Source organism: Heptranchias perlo, chromosome 2 (genome assembly GCF_035084215.1).
Source record: "Heptranchias perlo isolate sHepPer1 chromosome 2, sHepPer1.hap1, whole genome shotgun sequence".
Taxonomy (NCBI): domain Eukaryota; kingdom Metazoa; phylum Chordata; class Chondrichthyes; order Hexanchiformes; family Hexanchidae; genus Heptranchias; species Heptranchias perlo.
The window spans coordinates 25,795,740-25,815,462 of record NC_090326.1 but is presented as its reverse complement, the minus strand read 5'-3'; the positions used below and the strand labels follow the sequence as shown (position 1 = coordinate 25,815,462).

At 41.6% G+C, this 19,723-nt stretch overlaps 1 protein-coding gene across 1 annotated transcript in view; it reads right to left on the bottom strand.

The window, feature by feature from the left end:
- The window catches only part of LOC137335978 (doublecortin domain-containing protein 2-like), a 195,018-nt gene extending 181,997 nt beyond the window's left edge, over positions 1 to 13,021 (bottom strand). The window contains exons 1-2 of the mRNA XM_068001485.1: positions 12,614 to 13,021; positions 7,903 to 7,954 (exon numbers count right to left, since the gene is read on the bottom strand). Of these exons, the coding sequence (XP_067857586.1) occupies positions 7,903 to 7,954; positions 12,614 to 12,900 (339 nt within the window). The 5' untranslated portion in view covers positions 12,901 to 13,021. The remainder of the gene's footprint in view (positions 1 to 7,902; positions 7,955 to 12,613) is intronic.
- Positions 13,022 to 19,723: the final 6,702 nt, after the last annotated feature.

Genomic DNA, 19,723 nt, shown 5'->3' with positions numbered 1-19,723 from the left:
CTCCTCGTGCTTCTTAAAGGAGCAGTATTCTTTAAAGTGGTCCAAAGTTAAGCATTTCAATATGTCCCCCACCCCGATTTTCACCATTCAAGCAGCCTGGTTTGTGTTTTTTTTATATAAATTACAATCTACATGAAAATAAATTTTGCAACCAGCATGTTTTGGTTGTCACATTTCTGTCATCACACTTCCGCAACACGTATGCATATGCAAATTTCTTGCACTTGATTGGTGTTTATGCACATGAATCTAAACCAATAAATCGCAACTGAACAGATAGAAACCATACCAATCAAGTAGGAACAAAAAAAAAACCTGTGAATCAAATAGCTCAAAATATTTTTTGAAAATCCTTTCAGCCACCATCTTGAGTTCTCACGAAGCTAATCACTTGCTACGGAAGTAAGGTTTGTAACATAACAAGAACATTATAAATTACAAAAATTGCAAGAAAATTATTTAATTTACTTGCACAATAATATGTTATGATACTTTGGGTGTATACCATTCGTCAGAACTTCATCAGTTCCAATGAAGAGTTACACCCTTCATCCTGGAACATCATCCTGTATTTTCTCTTTACAGATGCTGATTGTACTGCTAGCATTTTCAGTTTTTAATTTTAAAATAATCGATCAATTGTAAAGCAGTTTGGGATATGATAAGGTGCTATACAAATGCAAGCTCTTTATTTGAACAGAATAGCTGATGCATTGCCCTGCACCTGTCCATACTCTGACCTGGGAGTGCTTGATGCCAACAGTGGGTGCCCAAATTGGAAAAGTGCTCTCTCCATCAGATCTCTCTAGTTTAGTGAAGATAAAAATTCAATTGAAAGTTTACATTTTTTTTTTAATGTGGTGGTGGTGGTGGTAGTAAAAGATAAGCAAGATTGTTTTGCTGGGTTGGGAGAACTCACAAAGGTAAAATGTATAGATTACAAAACTTTCTACCTGCATAAGATGCGCTCATGTGTGGTGTAAACTGGGCATATTGTTTGGGCTAATCCATTTTTTTTTTAAATTCAGGCTGGATAAGAGAGTTTCACTTTATGCTACTTCAGAAGTAAGTTACTTTTTAAGAAATGCTATCACTTTGACTCGTATAACCCAAATCAGACAGGCAGATGGAGCATGGGGCAGCCTCCCTGTTAAAATTGTAATTATATAATGCTTCATTGTACCATTACGACAATGATCTTATCAACACCACAAGAAACTATGATTATCAAGTGCCAATTTAAATTTAAAAACATAACTATAAAGTATTGCAGTATAAACTTTATCTTCCAGTTTTATTTTAGCATTTTTATGAAATGAATAAATGTTCAAATCCCACTGATTTGTGTGTGTAGTTCCCCACTCACCCTTAACAGTTTACCTCAATGTAAAAATGCTATGTCACCTTCTGCAGTTGCTAGGTTATAGAACATGCTGGGATTAGCTGCAGGTTCTGATATTTTTTTTTTTTTAAAAAGAGTGGGGGTTCCAAGCAGCTTTCAACTACTTGAGACCTTCACCTAACACGTGCAAACGTCAATGCAGATTAGTCAGGAGTGACGTGGTTCTGTATAATATAGTTGATCTACCGAAAGCTGAGGCAAGGGTATCAGGACTTTATTTGCAAGTTCTGCTTTGGATTGGAAGCTCCGAGCATAATTACTACCCAACCATACTACTGGTGTCTGCAGTCTCAATGCCACTTGTAGTTACAGTAATTGGGAAATCAATGGTAAATGGCAAGACTTATTATTTTTCCCAACTTAGCTGAATTGCAGTGAATCTCATTACAGCCAAACCTGCATATAACAAACACCATGCTCAACGTGTAAGGTTGAATATCGATTCCCCTTCTTCAGTAGTACTTTGTAATTACACCATGGTTATGACAGCAAAACAACTCTTTGCTTCATCTTTTTCACAGCAATGTTTTTGAATGACAAAAGTCAAACTAAAAGGGCTCCAAAGGATGTTTAGAACAACATGGCAGAGCTGTTTCTTGAAACTTGCTCTTTTTTTCAAATCAGAGATACAGCAGCTTTAGTCTGTGCATCTTGGGTGCTTCAACTACACTTTGTGCATAAACCTTCATTCCTTCATTTCACATTAGCACATTCCTGTTAGCTGAGAAGCCTGGGAACTAGCGAGCAATTCTCCGCAATCATAAACTGAGATTCCAGACTCCAGAATTTCACCAAAAGCAGTGAGGCGGCTGTTTTAAATAGTGATTTAGTGCTGTATATTATTTCACGTTTACTGTGAGTGGCAATTTTAAATAGTCAACATAGAGAGTGTTGTGCAGTATTTAATATTTACTGTGTGAAGCCATTTGCAGCCTGTAATGGGGGATAGTGGATACAAGAAATATAACAGAGGAAAGTAGTAAAGGAGCAGAGCCCATAACGATTATCGGCTACTGATAGGGTACAAGATTCAACTTTAGTAAGTGATGGTTTTAAACTGCTTGGCAGTACCAGTAACATACAATATTGTAAGTGACCAACCCATTCTTCATATGTGAGTGATGGTACCATAGAGTGACACTGCACACAATTCACAATATCCTCATCTAGACTGTCGGCTGGGAAATGGTAAAATGGACACTGAGTAAACAGGGTCATCTGTATATGCCTCTAAAAAACTAATAAACTTTTCCCACAACATAAACCACATGTAGGTTTACTCTTGAACAAGCAGAATAGCAATGTTATGGCAAAAGACTGTGGTTTTCTTTACCAGAAGCTTTTAAAAACCTGAACACGTAATCCCAGTAATGCATTTTTGGGACTAGAAGAAGATTACCACCCTCTGTTCCTACCCATTGCCCAATGTATACTGGCTCACATTAGTATCTGGATGATGATGATGGTACTTTTAGTATCGGGAAGGGAGTCTGAAGTTATAAGCCTAGAAGTAACTGTTAGTGATGTTAGCGAATGAATACTTAGCACATTCTAACGACATTCTTCCAGCCACTTTTTTAACACAAATCCAAAGAAAATAAATAGGTTAAAGCCTATGTTAAAATAGCAGACAGAGGAATGTCATTGAAACTCATTAAATATTAATTTGCTAATATCACCAACAGAAATTTCTTTAAGCCTTACAATGTGACAAATCTTGGGGGGGGGGGGGTGGTGAATGTCCGATTTAATTTGAAAAAGCTAATTGAGCCATTTACTTCAAAAAAAACCTAGACGAGTGCTCAAAAATTAGAATCTAATTAAATGTCATGAATTTAAATACGAATGTCTTATTCCTGTAATAATTGTTCAGATTTTAGTTGTAAGACATAACTTAAGGTGAACGCTAGGTTTCTCTTATCTATATATGTAATTTGCATAACAATCACTCCACTACTTACACAACAGAGAAGGTGAAAATGCATTAGTGAAGACAAATGTAGATCCCTTAGAGTCAGAAAGGGGAGAATTTATAATGGGGAACAAGGAAATGGCAGAGCAATTAAATACTTTGGTTCTGTCTTCACGAAAGAGGACGCAATAACTTCCCAGAAATGCTAGAGAACCAAGGGACTAGTGAGAAGGAGGAATTAAAGGAAATTAGTATTAGTAAAAAATAGTGCTGGAGAAATTAATGGGACTGAAAGACAATAAATCCCCAGGGCCTGATAATCTGCATCCCAGAGTACTAAAAGAGGTAGCCAAGGAAATAGTGGGTGCATTAGTTATCATCTTCCAAAATTCTATAGATTATGGAACAGTTCCTGCAGATTGGAGGGTGGCAAATGTAACCCCACTATTTAAAAAAGGAGGGAGAGAGAAAACAGGGAACTACAGACCGGTTAGCCTAACATCAGTAGTAGGGAAAATGCTAGAGTATTATAAAGGATGTGATAACAGGACACTTAGAAAATATCAACAGGGTTAGACAAAGTCAACATGGATTTATGAAAGGGAAATCATGTTTGACAAACCTACTGGAGTTTTTTTGAGGATGTAATTGGTAGAATAGATAAGGGAGAACCAGTGGATGTGATTTATTTGGATTTTCAGAAGCCTTTGATAGAGTCCCACATAAGAGGTTAGTGTGCAAAATTAAAGCACATGGGATTGGGGGTAATATACTGCCATGGATTGAAAATTGGTTAACAGACAGGAAACAGAGAGTAGGAATAAATTGGTCTTTTTCGGGGTGGCAGGCGGCGACTAGTGGGGTACTGCAGGGATCAGTGCTTGGGCCCCAGCTATTCACAATATATATCAATGATTTGGATGAGGGAACCAAATGTAATATTTCCAAGTTTGCTGACGACACAAAACTAGGTGGGATTGTGAGTTGTGAGAAGGATGCAAAGAGGCTTCAAGGCAATTTAGACAAATTGAGTGAGTGGGCAAATACATGGCAGATGCAGTATAATGTGGATAAATGTGAAGTTATCCACTTCGGAAGGAAAAACAGAAAGGCAGAGTATTATTTAAATGGTGATAGATTGGGAAATGTTGATGTACAAAGGGACCTGGGTGTCCTTGTACACCAATCACTGAAAGCAAACATGCAGGTGCAGCAAGCAGTTAGGAAGAAGGCAAATGGTATGTTGGCCTTCATTGCAAGAGGATTTGAGTACAGGAGCAAGGATGTCTTACTGCAGTTATACAGGGCCTTGGTGAGACCACACCTGGTGTAGTGTATGCAGTTTTGGTCTCCTTACCTAAGAAAGGATATACTTGCCATAGAGGGAGTGCAGCGTAGGTTCACCAGACTGATTCCTGGGATGGCAGGACTGTCGTATGAGGAGAGATTGGGTCAACTCGGCCTGTATTCACTCGAGTTTAGAAGAATGAGAGGGGATCTCATTGAAACGTATAAAATTCTGACAGGGCTATACAGACTGGATGCTGGGAGGAGGTTTCCCCTGGCTGGGGGTGGGTCCAGAATGAGGGGTCACAGTCTCAGGATACGGGGTAGGATATTTAGGACTGCGATGAGGGGAAATTTCTTCATTCAGAGGGTATGAACCTATGGAATTCTCTACCACAGAAAGCTGTGGAGGCCAAGTCACTGAATATATTAAGAAGGAGCTAGATAGATTTCTAGACACAAAAGACATCAAGGGGTATAGGGAGAGAGTGGAAATATGGTATTGAGATAGAGGATCAGCCATGATCATACTGAATGGGGGAGCAGGCTCGAAGGGCCGAATGGCCTACTCTTGCTCCTATTTTCTATGTTTCTATGCATTGGAACATAGGAACAATAGAAGGGCATTCAGCTCCTCCAACCTGTTTCACCATTCAATCTGTTCATGGCTGATTTGTACCTCAACTCCAATTACCCACCATTGATCCATTTTTTAAATTCATTCATGGGATGTGGGCGTCGCTGGCGAGGCCGGCATTTATTGCCCATCCCCAATTGCCCTCGAGAAGGTGGTGGTGAGCCGCCGCCTTGCACCGCTGCAGTCCCTGCGGTGAAGGTTCTCCCACAGTGCTGTTAGGTAGGGAGTTCCAGGATTTTGACCCAGCGACGATGAAGGAAAGGCAATATATTTCCAAGTCGGGATGGTGTGAAACTTGGAGGGGAACGTGCAGGTGGTGTTGTTCCCATGTGCCTGCTGCCCTTGTCCTTCTAGGTGGTCGAGGTCGTGGGTTTGGGAGATGCTGTCAAAGAAGCCTTGGCGAGTTGCTGCAGTGTATCTTGTGGATGGTACACACTGCAGCCACAGTGCGCCGGTGGTGAAGGGAGTGAATGTTTAGGGTGGTGGATGGAGTGCCAATCAAGCGGGCTGCTTTGTCCTGGATGGTGTCGAGCTTCTTGGAGCTGCACTCATCCAGGCAAGTGGAGAGTATTCCATCACACTCCTGACTTGTGCCTTGTAGATGGTGGAAGGGCTTTGGGGAGGCAGGAGGTGAGTCACTCGCCGCAGAATATCCAGCCTCTGACCTGCTCTTGTAGCCACAGTATTTATGTGGTTGGTCCAGTGACACCCAATGATACCCACATCTAACAAAAAAATTATCATCTCAGTCTGCAACCAACATAGACAGCCTTTTGGGGGAGGGGGGAAAAGAGTGTTCCAGATTTTCACTACACTTTGTGTGAAAAAGTGCTTCCTGATTTCACTCCTGAACGGCCTAAGTCTAATTTTAATATTCTCCCCCTTTGTTCTGGATTCCCCACCAGAGGAAATAGTTTCCCCGTATCTGCCCTTTATCATTGTAAACATCTCAATTAGATCACCCCTCTACCTTCTAAACTCAAAGGAATACAAGCCACCTTTATGCAACCTGTCCTCATTATTTAACTCTCTAAGCCCCGGTATCATTCTGGTGAATCTGCACCGTAACCCTTCCAAGGCCTTTATATCTTTTCTGAGGTGTGGTGCCCAAAACTGAACACAGTCTTCCAGGTGTGGTCCGAGCAAGGTTCTGTACAGCTGAAGCATAACTTCCTCCACTTTGTATTCCAGCCCCTTTGAGAGAAAAGCCAACATTCCATTAGCATTTGATTACTTTTTCTACTTGTGCATTAGCTTTTAGTGATTTGTGTACCTAGATTCCCAAATCCCTTTGCTCCTCCACAATTCCTAGTTTCTCGCCATAAAGAAAATATTCCAATTTGTCTTTCTTGGAATCAAACTGGATGATCTCATACTTCCCCCACATCCAGTTTTACCCACTCACTTAGTCTGTCTATGTGACATCCTGCACCTCTTAACTTAGTGTCATCTGCAAACTTGGATATACAACACTATTCCTTCACCCAAGTCATTGATATATATGGTGAAAGCTGGGGCCCCAGTACAGATCCCTGGCGAACACCACTTGTCACATCCCACCAATCAGAGTACATTCCCTTTATCCCAACCTACCTCCCAATCAATTGCCAACCCATGTCATAAGATTACGTCCAGTTCCGTGCACTTTTATTTTTGCTAATAATCTCTTGTGCGGAACCTCATCAAATGTCTCTGGAAGTCCATATGGACAATATCCATAGACACTCCCCTATTCACCATGCTAGTGACCACCTCAAAAAAATTCAGCTAGATTAATCAGACATGACCTCCCCTTCATACATCCATGTGAACCTACTCCCAACTCCGAGCAGGACCTATCAGATAAAGAAAACTCAAACGTAGCTCTTAATTTCCTTGATTTATTCCAACCGGCCAATATTTCTGAAGTGACATATAAACAATGCTGGAACTAGGTTAACGTTTGAAGTGGAGGAGCTTCAGCGGAATGGGACTGTTCAAGTTCCACTCTGATAGTCGCCACCTCAAGCGTTAACCCACCTTTTCTCTCAGATGCATATGGACCCGATGTGGATTTTCTGTTTTTTACTTAAAATTTCTAGCACTCACAGTTTACCTTTTTTTTCTCTACAGTTAATTAGATCTATAGGGTAAATGTTGCAGGCTCCACTACGGAGTATAGATGGACAATCGAGTGCGGACTCACAGCAGTCCCAATTTCCCAGTCATTAAAATTACAAACTCCTGACGAGCAAGAGTCTATGCTGTGTTCAGCCACAACAAAACACAGCCTGTAGCTTTATGATATTTGCTTCTCGTTTAGAGTCTACAACCATTCCTCAGTTTACAGCTTTTATAAGTCATCACGTCTCTGTAACCTCTGCAGCGATATTTCAGCATCATTTCCCTTAACAGCAGTCAACGTTTGTATTGTAGATAGTTGCTCTGGACCCAATTGTTAGTAAAATATCAGTAAGGGATCATTAAATGACAAAGGGATTTACAAAACAAAACCGTTCTTTGTTTACGAAAACAAAGCTAATTACACACTCTACAGCAAACATTTACACTTTGATTTTTTTTAAATGTAAATCAACATTATTTTATTTAACAATAAAAGGTAAAAATCTACAGTGACAAGTGAAATATATCAAAAGTAAACTGCAATACATTTTTAGGACATACCTGGACATCTTTTGGCAATGGCTTTTTCTTCTTTATTCCTATCTGAATATAGCTGAAAAGAAAAACATTTGTAATTACTTGGTTTTCTTCAGATCGATGAGTAAAGTTACTATTAAAATAAAATGAAGTACAGTAATATCAGAGTAAAAGCCAGAGTCATGTTTGCAGTCCCTCCAGTTCTGTGATGCTAACTCTAGCCCAGGGAGCAACTAAAAATAAAGCCGTCACCAAAGAGGCACAGAAGAAGAAAAAAGGTCATATAGTCTCCAGGGATACAAGAAAAACAAGTGAAAGAGCCTTAGTGAACTAACAACAACAATTTGCATTTATATCACACCTTTAACGTAGATAGACATTCCAAGGTGCTTCACAGAGGCGTAATCAGATTAAAATGGACACTGGGCCAAAGAAGGAGCCAATAGGAGGGGTGACCAAAAGGCTTAGTCATAGAGCTGCCTTTTAAGGAGAGTCTTCAAGGAAGTGAGGGCGGTGGAGAGGCAGAGAGGCTTTGGAAGGGAATTCCAGAGCTTGGGGCTTAGGTGGAGGGAGGCACAGCCACCAATAGTGGGGCAAAGGGAGCTGGGAATGCACAAAATAAAAATCAGTGGGAGAAACAGATTTCTGGGGGGTTATTGGACTAGAGGAGGATAGGGAAGGGAAAGGCCATGAAGAGATTTAAACGCAAGGATGAGAATTTTAAATTGGAGATGCTGAGGGACTGGAAGCCAGCGTAGGAATGATGGGTGAGTGGGTTTGATGCAGGATGGGATATGGGCAGCAGAGCTTTGGATGAGCTGAAGTTTACCGAGCTTGAAGGATGGACGGCTGGCCAGGACAGCATTGGAATAGTAATGCTGGAGGTGACAACGGCATGGATTAGAATTTCAGAAATAGATGGGTTGAAGCGGGGTGGAGGCAGGAGATGTTACGAAGGCGGAAATAAGGGAAATTTGTGGTGATCAGGGTCAAATAGGACTCAGAGGTTGCAAAAAGTCTAATTCAACCTGAGACAGTGGCCTCGGAAGGGGAATGGAATTGGTGGAAAAGGTTTGTGGTGGGGGTCAAGACAATAGCTTTGGTCTTCCCAATATTTGGAGAAAACTGGCTCATCTAACTGGATATTGGAAAAGCGGTCTCACAGCACAAAAGGCAGTAGAGGGGTCAAGAGAGCCAGTGGACAGGTAGAGCTACATGTCATCAGTGTACATCTGGAAGCTGACCCCATGTCTTTAGATTATGTTGCCAAGAGGCAACTGATTAAGAAGAGGAGGAGGTCAAGGATAGATCCATGGGGAACCCAAGGTAACAGTGCAAGGGCCAAAAGATAAGCCATTGCTGGAGATGCTCTGGCTATGTTTGGATAGGTAAGAGTGGAACCAAGCAAAGGCACTCCCGCTGAGCTAGACAACAGAGGAAAGGCACTGGATGAAGATGGTGTGATTGTTCATGTCAAGGGCTGCTGAGAGGAGTCAAGGAGGATGAGGATAGAAAATGCAGCACAGTCAGAGGGATGTCATTTGTGACTTTGATTAGAGCAGTTTCAGTTCTGTGGTAGGGGTGGAAACATGGACTTGCAGGAACGATAGGCACGGATTTGGAAGGCGGCAACATGTTCAAGGAGCTTGAAGATGGGGCATTAGTTACAAGGATGGGGGTGGGGGGGTTAGAGTGGGGGTTTTGAAGAGGAGGGGTGATAGTAACTGTTTTGAAAGGGAGGGGAACAGTACCGAAGGAGAAGGAAGTACTGCTGATGTCAGCTAGCACAGGTGAAATTGGGTGGTCTGCAGTTTGGTAGGAATGGGATCGAGTGAGTGGAAGGTTGGTCTTAAGGAGAAGATGAGTTTGGAGTGCGCATGACGGGAAATAGGAGAGAAACCAGAGGAACAAGATACACAAGAGCAGGGCTAGGATTGGTGGGAAAAGGGAAACGGAAGATGGGGTGTGGGGAAGTTAAACAAATGGTCTGAACCTTAATGAAAGAAGTCCATGAGCTCCATGCACTTGTTGTTGAGGCAGTTAGCAGCAGGATAGTGCAATTGTAAGTGACTTGGAGAGACTTTTTTCCAGGAGTGGATGCGGAAGGAAGCGAGGTTGGAAGGAAGTAGGGGGATGTGGGTGGTAGGGAATACAAGAAGTTGTCAGAGATGTCCTTGTCTGTAATCAGGACCATGGGAGTAAATAGGCCATGAGATGGCAAGGTTAAGGGGGTGGCTGTGAACATGAGAATGAAGACTCATTCAGTGCAGAGGCTGAGGGAGGAAAGGAGGGAAGATAGCTCAGGGAGAAACTTGGGATGGGGCTGGTGGGGTGGTAGAGAACGATGATTGTGGAGGGGTGGCAAAAGGAGTGGAACAAGGTGAGATGCTCAAAGGAGGAGTAAGGGGAAGAGACTAATGTGTGATTTAGTGATAAGGGCTTCACCGCCACTGTGGCAGTGTGGGTAAGGCAGGTGGGGAATGTATAGCCAGGCAGAGAGGCTTCAGTAAGGAGTAAGGTCATGCCACCTGTGAGTCTCAAAGCCACATTGTCAATGCTATCTGTCACAATAAGACCATGGATGGCAAGGGCCTTGTTTGCAAGTGGAAGGACATTCTGGAGGGAAATATGAAGAAGGGTGGTGATTGTTGCTCTGCTAGTAAAGTCTGAGGGAGCAGTGGTGGGTGAGAGGGGAAGGATGTTGATGAGATTAGTCCTTCATGGGTGCAGTGGGCGGGAAGGTCAGTGAGAAATGTTTCTCTTGTTCCTTGCTACATTGATCCACCTCAGGCATTGCCGTACTACAGGTACCACTCCGAGACCATAGTTATACTACCAGCTCCACCTCACTTGCGGGCCAAAGAAAACATGCATGCGCGTGCTTACATGAGCCAAGCTGTGCACAACATCCAAATGCATTTTAATGGTAGCAGAGAAAGCCAGCTCTTTATTCACATTAAAAAGATTAAAAATTAATTTTATAAATTTCACATGCAGTCCTTTTTTTATTGCTTCTCACCTGTTGCAGTGCAATTGAAAGTGAAATAGTACAAGATGACCTACTTGAACTGCTTCAAAAAGTTCACACCCAAATTACACTACCCAGTTTGCACTGGTGCAAAGCTGAAACCATTTCACAACGATTACATAGTTATAACTGGCCTATGATAGATCTGAGTTCCAGCCTCAGACAGTCCCAAAGAAAATTTACTTCAGGATGTTTCAGCTAAAGTACCTCTAGGATAGAAAAAGTACACACACTTACTCAAAGTTCACAGTTTTTCATATTTTATAAATGATAGGATACAATGGTGACATGACTGTAGAGATGCACGATTTTAAAAATAATACTTTTATAAAAGCTGATTTTGTAAACATTTACACAGCACGGACTCTTTGCAGTTTTCAAAAAGGCACCGAATCATCCAACCTTTTATGCAATGCAAAAAGGGCCATCTAAAAGTATCCTGTTAAAGAATAAAACTCACATTAACAACAACATATTTAAGTTTTTTTTATTTTATATTTAAATGGTGAACTTTATTCTGTATTGATCACAGCAAGCACCATATCAGGGGTCTTCAGGCAATTATCTCTTACTTGGGCATCACTGTTAACAATTTCAGGTCATTTAGAAAGTCAGTCAATCAAAACGAAATGCTGGGAAAAAAATGTAATTTTGGGAAGTTATGATTTTTTTTTTAAAACTCCAACTTCTCATTATCTTCCAACTACAGTCTACTCACCTTAATTCAAAGTTGCTGGATTCGAATTATCTGATCAGTAAAGTTTTTAACGCACTAAACTTCCACTTCGCTTTTATTTACCTTGCTTTACTCAAATTAGTGGATAATTCATTTTCAGCGCAAAAGAAAACACAATTTTGAACTATCAGGAGCAGACAGATGTTTCTCGTTACTGTTACCGACTCACTTCACTAGATTTTCTGCGTGTCAGATCATACTTGGAAGAAGATGATTTTATTTGCACCTTGTAAGAAAAGCATCATACAAACTACGGCCTTTTTATTTAGGGACTCGACCACTAAAATATATTACTTACACACCTGATCCATTTTACCATTAACAAAATCTAACTTTTTTTTTGACAGTGAGGTTGACTCTGTATTTGACCCTATTTCATAGCAACGAATAACTACTATTGATGATAATCCCTCAACAGCGTATTTTTAAAGACAAGGGAAATGAATGCCCTCTTTTGGCATCTCAGGCACTGAAAATCTTGAGATTTTATCGGTGCATATTCTCCCCATTCTGTTCAAAGCAACATAGACGAAAGGCAGTAGTCGAGAGAAGAAACATGTCAGCCATGCAACAAGTGCAACAAATATGAAGCACTTTGAAAAGGTTTTATAACTAATAATGCATTTATTAAATATTGTACATAACAGTACATTTATGGATAAATTATAGGTATCTGAATAAATCAGTTATTTCTAATTATAGTTATGCTTATTTACTGCGTATTTTTTTAATGCAACGAGTTATGATCTGGAACGCACTGCCTGAAAAGGGTGGTGGAAGCAGATTCAATAGTATGAAGGGATGACATTTACAGGGCTACGGGGAAAGGGCAGAGGAATTGGACTAATTGGGTAGCTCTTGAATGGCCTCCTTCTGCGTTATATCATTCTATGATTCTATGTTTAAATAGATTTATGTTAATTTTAATAATAATGTATTGCCAGCCGTTTGCTGCTCACTCACTCACTCACTCGAGTTTTTTGAACCTCTCCTTGCCCGCTGCCACGTACTGCTTTCCCGTGTCCAGCTCCTCCAGCTGGTAGACGCGGTGGCCCTGCTGCGGGGTGTAAATGTTGCGGACGGCCCCGAACGGCGCCTCCAGTCCGTTTGTCACCTCCTTCAGGAAGGCTTCAAACGTCGAAATCTGGCGCTCGTTGATCACGAACTTTCTGCCGGCGTAAAAGGGGTCCCCGTTGCGGTAAACCCGCACGCTCTTCACCGCCGGCTGCGCCAGGAAATTCGGCTTGGTGGCTGCCATAACCGGAAAAATATATATTTTTTAAATAAAATAAACCTTTACATTTGGAATGGGAGCCCTTTAAAATGCCTCGGTGTTTTACTTGAGTTATCACGCCGTTCGGACAGCAACTGTATCAACTGCAGGCGGCGGCGGCTTTGAACTACAACATGCTGCGGTATCCGGGGAAACTTTGTGTTCGTTCCACTGTTTCCATGACAACCACTAGGCGTGGAAAGAGGAGGAGCGGGAGCCAGGTGCACGTGCGTTTGGGAACACGGTCACTCCTCCTCCTCCGCCCCCCCCCCCCCCCCCGTCCCTCACTCCATGTGGCAAGTTGCATCTGATGAAACAGTCGGGTTAGGTGTGAGCTTGCCGAGCTGGGTTTGGTGCACCAGGGGAGCGTCGGTGCTGCGGCGCGGTCCCTTTAAAAAAAAAAGAAGCAGCAGCATATTTCTGGCATGTAAATGAGAGTTCCATAAAAGAACGCAGAAGGGCGGGGTTTGGAACTTTAACGCTGTGTCCGCGTGTTCTATTCGAACTCGCCCGCGTTACATCATCGCTACAAACTAACAAGTCATCTTTGAGACGAGGGGGCGATGGCGACAGCACTGTCTTTAAAGGAGCTGTCCAACTAGCACCCCAATGGCAAGAGAGCCGAATCACATGCCGGTGACTATACAGACCAGCCTCCCCACAGCCAGTCATGTCAAAACCCACGGAAAGAACACTGAATGAGACGCTGTGGCAATGGCTCAATCGCATCGACCTCTTTTCTGTTCACCAATTTGACTCGACACTCACTTAAGTCAACCTGTTACCCCCCCCCCCCTCCAATCTCATGGTTTATCACTGCAGCAATTTTGCCCGTCGCCAGTGTGAAGTTGACCTCGAGTAATCACGGGGGCTTCAGTCGCGGTCTGGCACCCAAGCTGTAAATGAAACGTTGGCCTGTTTTCGAGCTACTGAATTCGTAGAACCAGACAGCACAGAAGGAGGCCTGTGCTCTTTGAAAGAGCTGTCCAATTAGTTGCACTCCTCTGCTCTTTCCCCATAGCATTGCAACTTTTTCCGTTTTAAGTATATATACCTTTCGCTTTTGAAAGTTACTATTGAATCTGCTGTACTGGAGATATATAAGGGCCGATTATGCAGTTGGTTACCAGTCACCCTGAGGTCAATCAGGCAAGTAGGGATTCCAGAATCAGGCAAGCATGCTTCATAGAATCATGATGTGGAGATGCCGGTGATGGACTGGGGTTGACAATTGTAAACAATTTTACAACACCAAGTTATAGTCCAGCAATTTTATTTTAAATTCACAAGCTTTCGGAGACTTCCTCCAAATGGTTACAGCACAGAAGGAGGCCATTCGGCCCATCAAGCCTGTTCCGGCTATCTGCAAGAGCAATCCAGCTGGTCCCACTCCCCTGCTCTTTCCCTGTGGCTCTGCAATTTTTTTCCTTTCAAGTGCTTATCCAATTACCTTTTGAAAGCCACAATTGAATCTGCCTCCACCACTGTGTCCTCTGATTCTTGACCCTTCCGCCAATGGAAACTGTTCCTCTTTATCTACACTGCCTAGACCCCTCATGATTTTGAACACCTCCGTCTTATCTCCTCTCAGCCTTCTCTGCTCTAAGGTGAACAACCCCAGCTTCTCCAGTCTATTCACGCTTAGAGATTTTTTTTAACTCAATGCACAAAAAGTGTCATTACTGCAGAGGGCAATTGCACTTTTCATACAATACCCTTACTGATTCTGAAAATTCTGATAATTAACCGACGATGTAATCACCCTAATGGTATTAATGATGCCCTCCTCCTGATTAGGGCACATAGAATGTATTACTGGCTAGAGGCACTGGTGAAGGACCACCTAACCAAACTGCAGACCCCTGTGGGAGAGTGGCCATTTCAGGGCCATCTGCACCAAACCCCCAGTGACCAAGGTCCTGAGGCTACATCTGTTCCACCCAACCACCTCACTTGAATGAATCGTGATGTGCCAGATAGTATGCAAGACCAGACAGCCACCACAACATTAGATTTGGCACCAGCAGTTGTAGGGCCAACTCATAACCGCATCGATCTCAAGAGGCACACGTAGCACACGTTGACATCCAGCAGCTAACCACCACACTTTCTCCCTTTTCTGGGGAATCACTGATGTGGAGATTGGGGCAGATAGTAGAAGGCACAACCAATACACGTTCACAGAGGGGGGCGCTGGGTCGAACACACATGCACCTTATAGTACTAGGGAGAATAGAATGGGTTTAATTTATTTCAGCTGTGCTCTGAGAATTAACTTGGAATGGCACTGAATAAGATAGCAGTAGAGGAATGGATTGGTATCCATGGTAGCTGAGGTAGGGCAGAGGGTAATGGTGGGGATAGAGTACTGGTCCACTCTACTGTGTATATGCACATGTTTTGGGCAGATAGGCAATTCAGGGAACATCTCATCAATTCTAGACTGCCTTGACTCTTCCTTATTGCAACTGGGGTTCAGTAGGCACGTCCTCAAGCTTGTGTCTTGCACCTTCTCTATGCTATTGCTTTTTTGTATGGTGAGGTATGCAATAGGAAACAGACTGCAATGATCTGTTGGGACCTTTTTGAGGATATACAGCGATAACCCCGGCCTACTCTTTTTTAAGCACTAGAATCTTTGTTTAAATACTCCGATGGTATGTTCCACCATCATCTCAGTCACCACTTATGTGTCACTGTATCACTGTTCAACTCTTGTCCTTGATAACCACACGTGTGATATTGGTTAGCTTACCTTTCTGTCATTTTCCTAGCAAAGTAAATTTTTTAAAAATTGTCAGATAAGTAACCCATTTATAATCTTCACAGACAGAATGTGAATGATATATAACAAAGCTGTTGTAGTTACATTGTACTAACCTAGTTGTGATATTGCATCAATGACAGTGTGGTTAATCCTGTACATAAAGCTCAGCTCTCAATATAATGCTATTAATCTCTAATCTGTTTTCGTCAGCAAATCTCAATAATGTAGGCAGATGTAGGCTGTGACATAATTATTTCAAGCATAAAAATTAAACAACTTAGTCAATCTAAACTCATTCAAGGTTTACCTAATGCTAAAAAACAATTTCAAGTAACAACTAGTTAGAACTTATAAAATAATTTATACAACTGATGTTTTGATAAAATTATGTTATCACACTTTGAGCTAAATGGAATGGATTCACCATCACATTTACAACCTTATCTGACTGACTGTATAGAGATTATACTATAATTAAAAAACTAACTTAATTAAATATCCTTCAAAATATCATTCATTTTTAAGGGGTAGGTTGCATGTGGGAGAATATATTTTCAGTGCTCCTTTGATTCCTAAACACTATTTTCCACTAGGGGCACAATCAAGAAGATGCTCTCAAAATGTGCTATAAATTTTGCCAAGAAGAAGTTATGCCCAAATTTCCACTCAAACTCAATTAATAAGCCCAAACATAAAATCCCCCATGAATCAGCGCATGAATCAAGCAGCGTTATCGATCATAATCAATTATTGACTGGAAGATGGCCAATGTGGCCTCAAGTTTACTGACTTCAACTAATTTAAACTGAAAATTTGTTCAAATAATTGCTGCAGCTGAAGAAACAGGCCAATCAGTGGTTTCAATTGACTGCTGGTCACAGGTCTTCTGTACCAAGGGCAGATCAATTGACTGAATTTGAATGCATTTAAACTGAATTTAAAGTAATTTAAAATAATTGTAGCATCAGTATGAGAAACAGACCTGAGTGAAGCTTCAGTTGACTGCTGGTCACTGCAGCTGCAAATCATTAACAATGGATTAATATGACCACGGATGCCTCTGCGCCCAAAATTCTGGGTGCAATGTGATGAATACCCCCGAATGGGAGCAATCAGCGGAAACTCGCCATGCCGACCTGGGAGTGTGGCCAGCTTTGTGGGCGGGGATTGCTTCAGGCGAATTGAGTTTTGAACCAGCGTAAAAGATAGCGGAAACTGAAGCGGAAACGGTTAAGGGTGTAACTCATGATCTTTGGCGCTAATTTAGTCGATTCTGTCCAGATTGGGCTGATACCTGGGTGGAAACCAAGCAGAAACTCCAGGCCTATAATTTCTAATCACTTCTGTCTTCGCAGGACAATCATTTCAGCTCAGAAATTAATATTGGTGATATTAGCGGACAAACACATCAAATGTTCACATGGCATATCTTTATCTATTTTTTAAAGCAGGTGTTAACCTGTTTATTTTAAATGGGTTAACTTGTCTATTGAAACAGTGGACAAAGGAATATCAAGGTAAATTTTATGAATTAGCCGATTGGACAATCAGGCACGGCAGTTAGTATGCCTGATTCACGGCATTCCCAACTTTCCGGGCATAATAGTTAATAACTGGAAATTGGGAAGGTTGTGAATCGGATACACTACCTCTGCCCTCAATTGTACAATCTGGTCACCCATCAAACAGCAACAATAATTTCTAGGTTTTAGTTATTAGTTGTACCACAGCTACAAGCAGAATGATGTTCTACCTGGCACCAGTGGAAGATTTCATCAGTGAATTAGCCTCCCAAGTGATGAAAAATTTGCACCCATTATTAGTACCAGCTGCATCTAAATATTGGTTAATTGTGAACTACCATTGATTTTGTCTTGCATCACCTACCCATATAAAGCGACTTCATGCCTGTCCATAAAGGCAACCTTATAGACTAACCACCACACCAAATGCAGAGACCTAATCTTGTCTCTGCTTCTCGGTGTAATTTTAGTGTTACTCGGTTATTCTTGCAACAACATATTATGACAATACACCAAAACAACAGTTGTACTGCATGATGCTTCCAAGCAGGTACTTTGCTCAGGTTTTTCAAGTACCTTGTAAATAAGTTATATAATAAAAATGCAAAACGCACATCAAATGATATACATATTATTCCACACATGAATTAGAAAATACATTGCAAACCTTTTTAATGATAAATATGCATATAGTTTACCCTTTTGCTCTGTATAGCATTAATGCTAAATACCTTTGTGATTAGTGTCATTTGAGATCATAATTAGGGAGTTGAATGTTAAAAAAATACACTCATTTGCAATTTTCGGTGTCAAATTCCAGCGTTAAATAGAGTGCTTTATAGACCAAGATTAAGCTAATTCTGGTAGCATTAGAGCACTCTAAAAAGTGATGACAGAAGCATAGCCTCTACCCTGATTGTTTGAAATGGATCTGAAACACCATCAATCTGACAGCTGTACTTCTCAAGGAACAAGAAGAACCCAGGAGAAAGTGGAATGTAATGCCCTTCTAAGAGAATTTACAGACTAAGGCTGACTTAAATTGCTCTTACTGGAAGCTGATGCCTGAGGAGATTTGGATTCAGCAGATAAATTCTGACGGACATATATGAGTAACTGCAGAGTGACTCACAATCTCTTTCTGCAGGCTCTCCCGCATTATCAATAACCAAAAAGGGGATAGTAACCATGAACATTTATGCTATTGGCTCCATCCTGGCATCCATTAGAGATTATACAAGAATTAATCAGTTTACAGACGGACACAGCAGGTGAGAGCTTCCTTAGAAAAGAGAGTACATTAATACACAGAATTCCTTAGAACCCAGCAACAGCAGAAAAATCAGCAACAGTTTTATGTCCCTGCTGGCTTCCATAGATTCTGAATAGTGTATCAGCTTTGGCTAGGTTAGTAGCACTCTTGCCTCTGAGTCAAAAGGTTGTGGGTTCCAGTCCCACTCCAGACACTTCAGCACAAAATCAAGGCTGACAGTGTAATGCTGTCTTTCAGATGAGGTGTTAACTGTGGCCCTATCTGCCCTCTCAGATGGATATAAAAGAACCCATGGCACTATTTCAAAGAAGAGTGCAGGAGTTCTCCCCAGTGTCCCCGCCAACATTTATCCCTCAACCAACAACACTGAACCAAATTATCTAGTCATTATCACATTGCTGTCTGTGGGACCTTGCTGTGTGCAATTTGGCTGCCATGTTTCCTACATTACAACAGTGACAACACTTCATTATGTCATCGTCCTGAGGTCATGAAAGGTGCTATATTAATGTGTCATTCTTTCTTTTACCATTGACTACACATGTTCAAAAAAGGGTGTAAGGATAAACTCAGCAACTACAGGCCAGTCAGTTTAATCTCGGTGGTGGGGAAACCTTTAGAAACGATAATCCGGGACAGAATTAGCAGTCACTTCGACAAGTGTGGATTGATTAGGGAAAGCCAGCACAAATTTGTTAAAGGCAAATCGTGTTTAACTAATTTGATAGAGTTTTTTGATGAGGTAACACAGAGGGTCGATGAGGGCAATGTGGTTGATGAGGTGTATACAGACTTTCAAAAGGCGTTTGATAAAATGCTGCATCATAGGCTCGTCATCAAGATTGAAGCCCATGGAATAAAAGGGGCAGTAGCAGCATGGATACAAAATTGGCTAAGTAACAAGAAACAGAGAGTTGTGGTGAACAATTGTTTTTTGGAATGGAGGGAGGTATACAATTGTGTTCCCCAGGGTCGGTACTAGGACCGCTGCTTTTCTTGATATATATTAATGACTTGGACTTGGATGTACAGGGCACAATTTTCAAATTTGCAGATGACATAAAACTTGGTAGTGTAGTGAACAGTGAGGAGGATAGTGATAGACTTCAAGACAATATAGACAGGCTGGTGGCAAGGGCGGACACGTGGCAGATGAAATTTAACCCAGAAAAATGCGAAGTGATACATTTCGGTAGGAAGAATGAGGAGAGGCAATATAAACTAGAGGGCACAATTCTAAAAGGG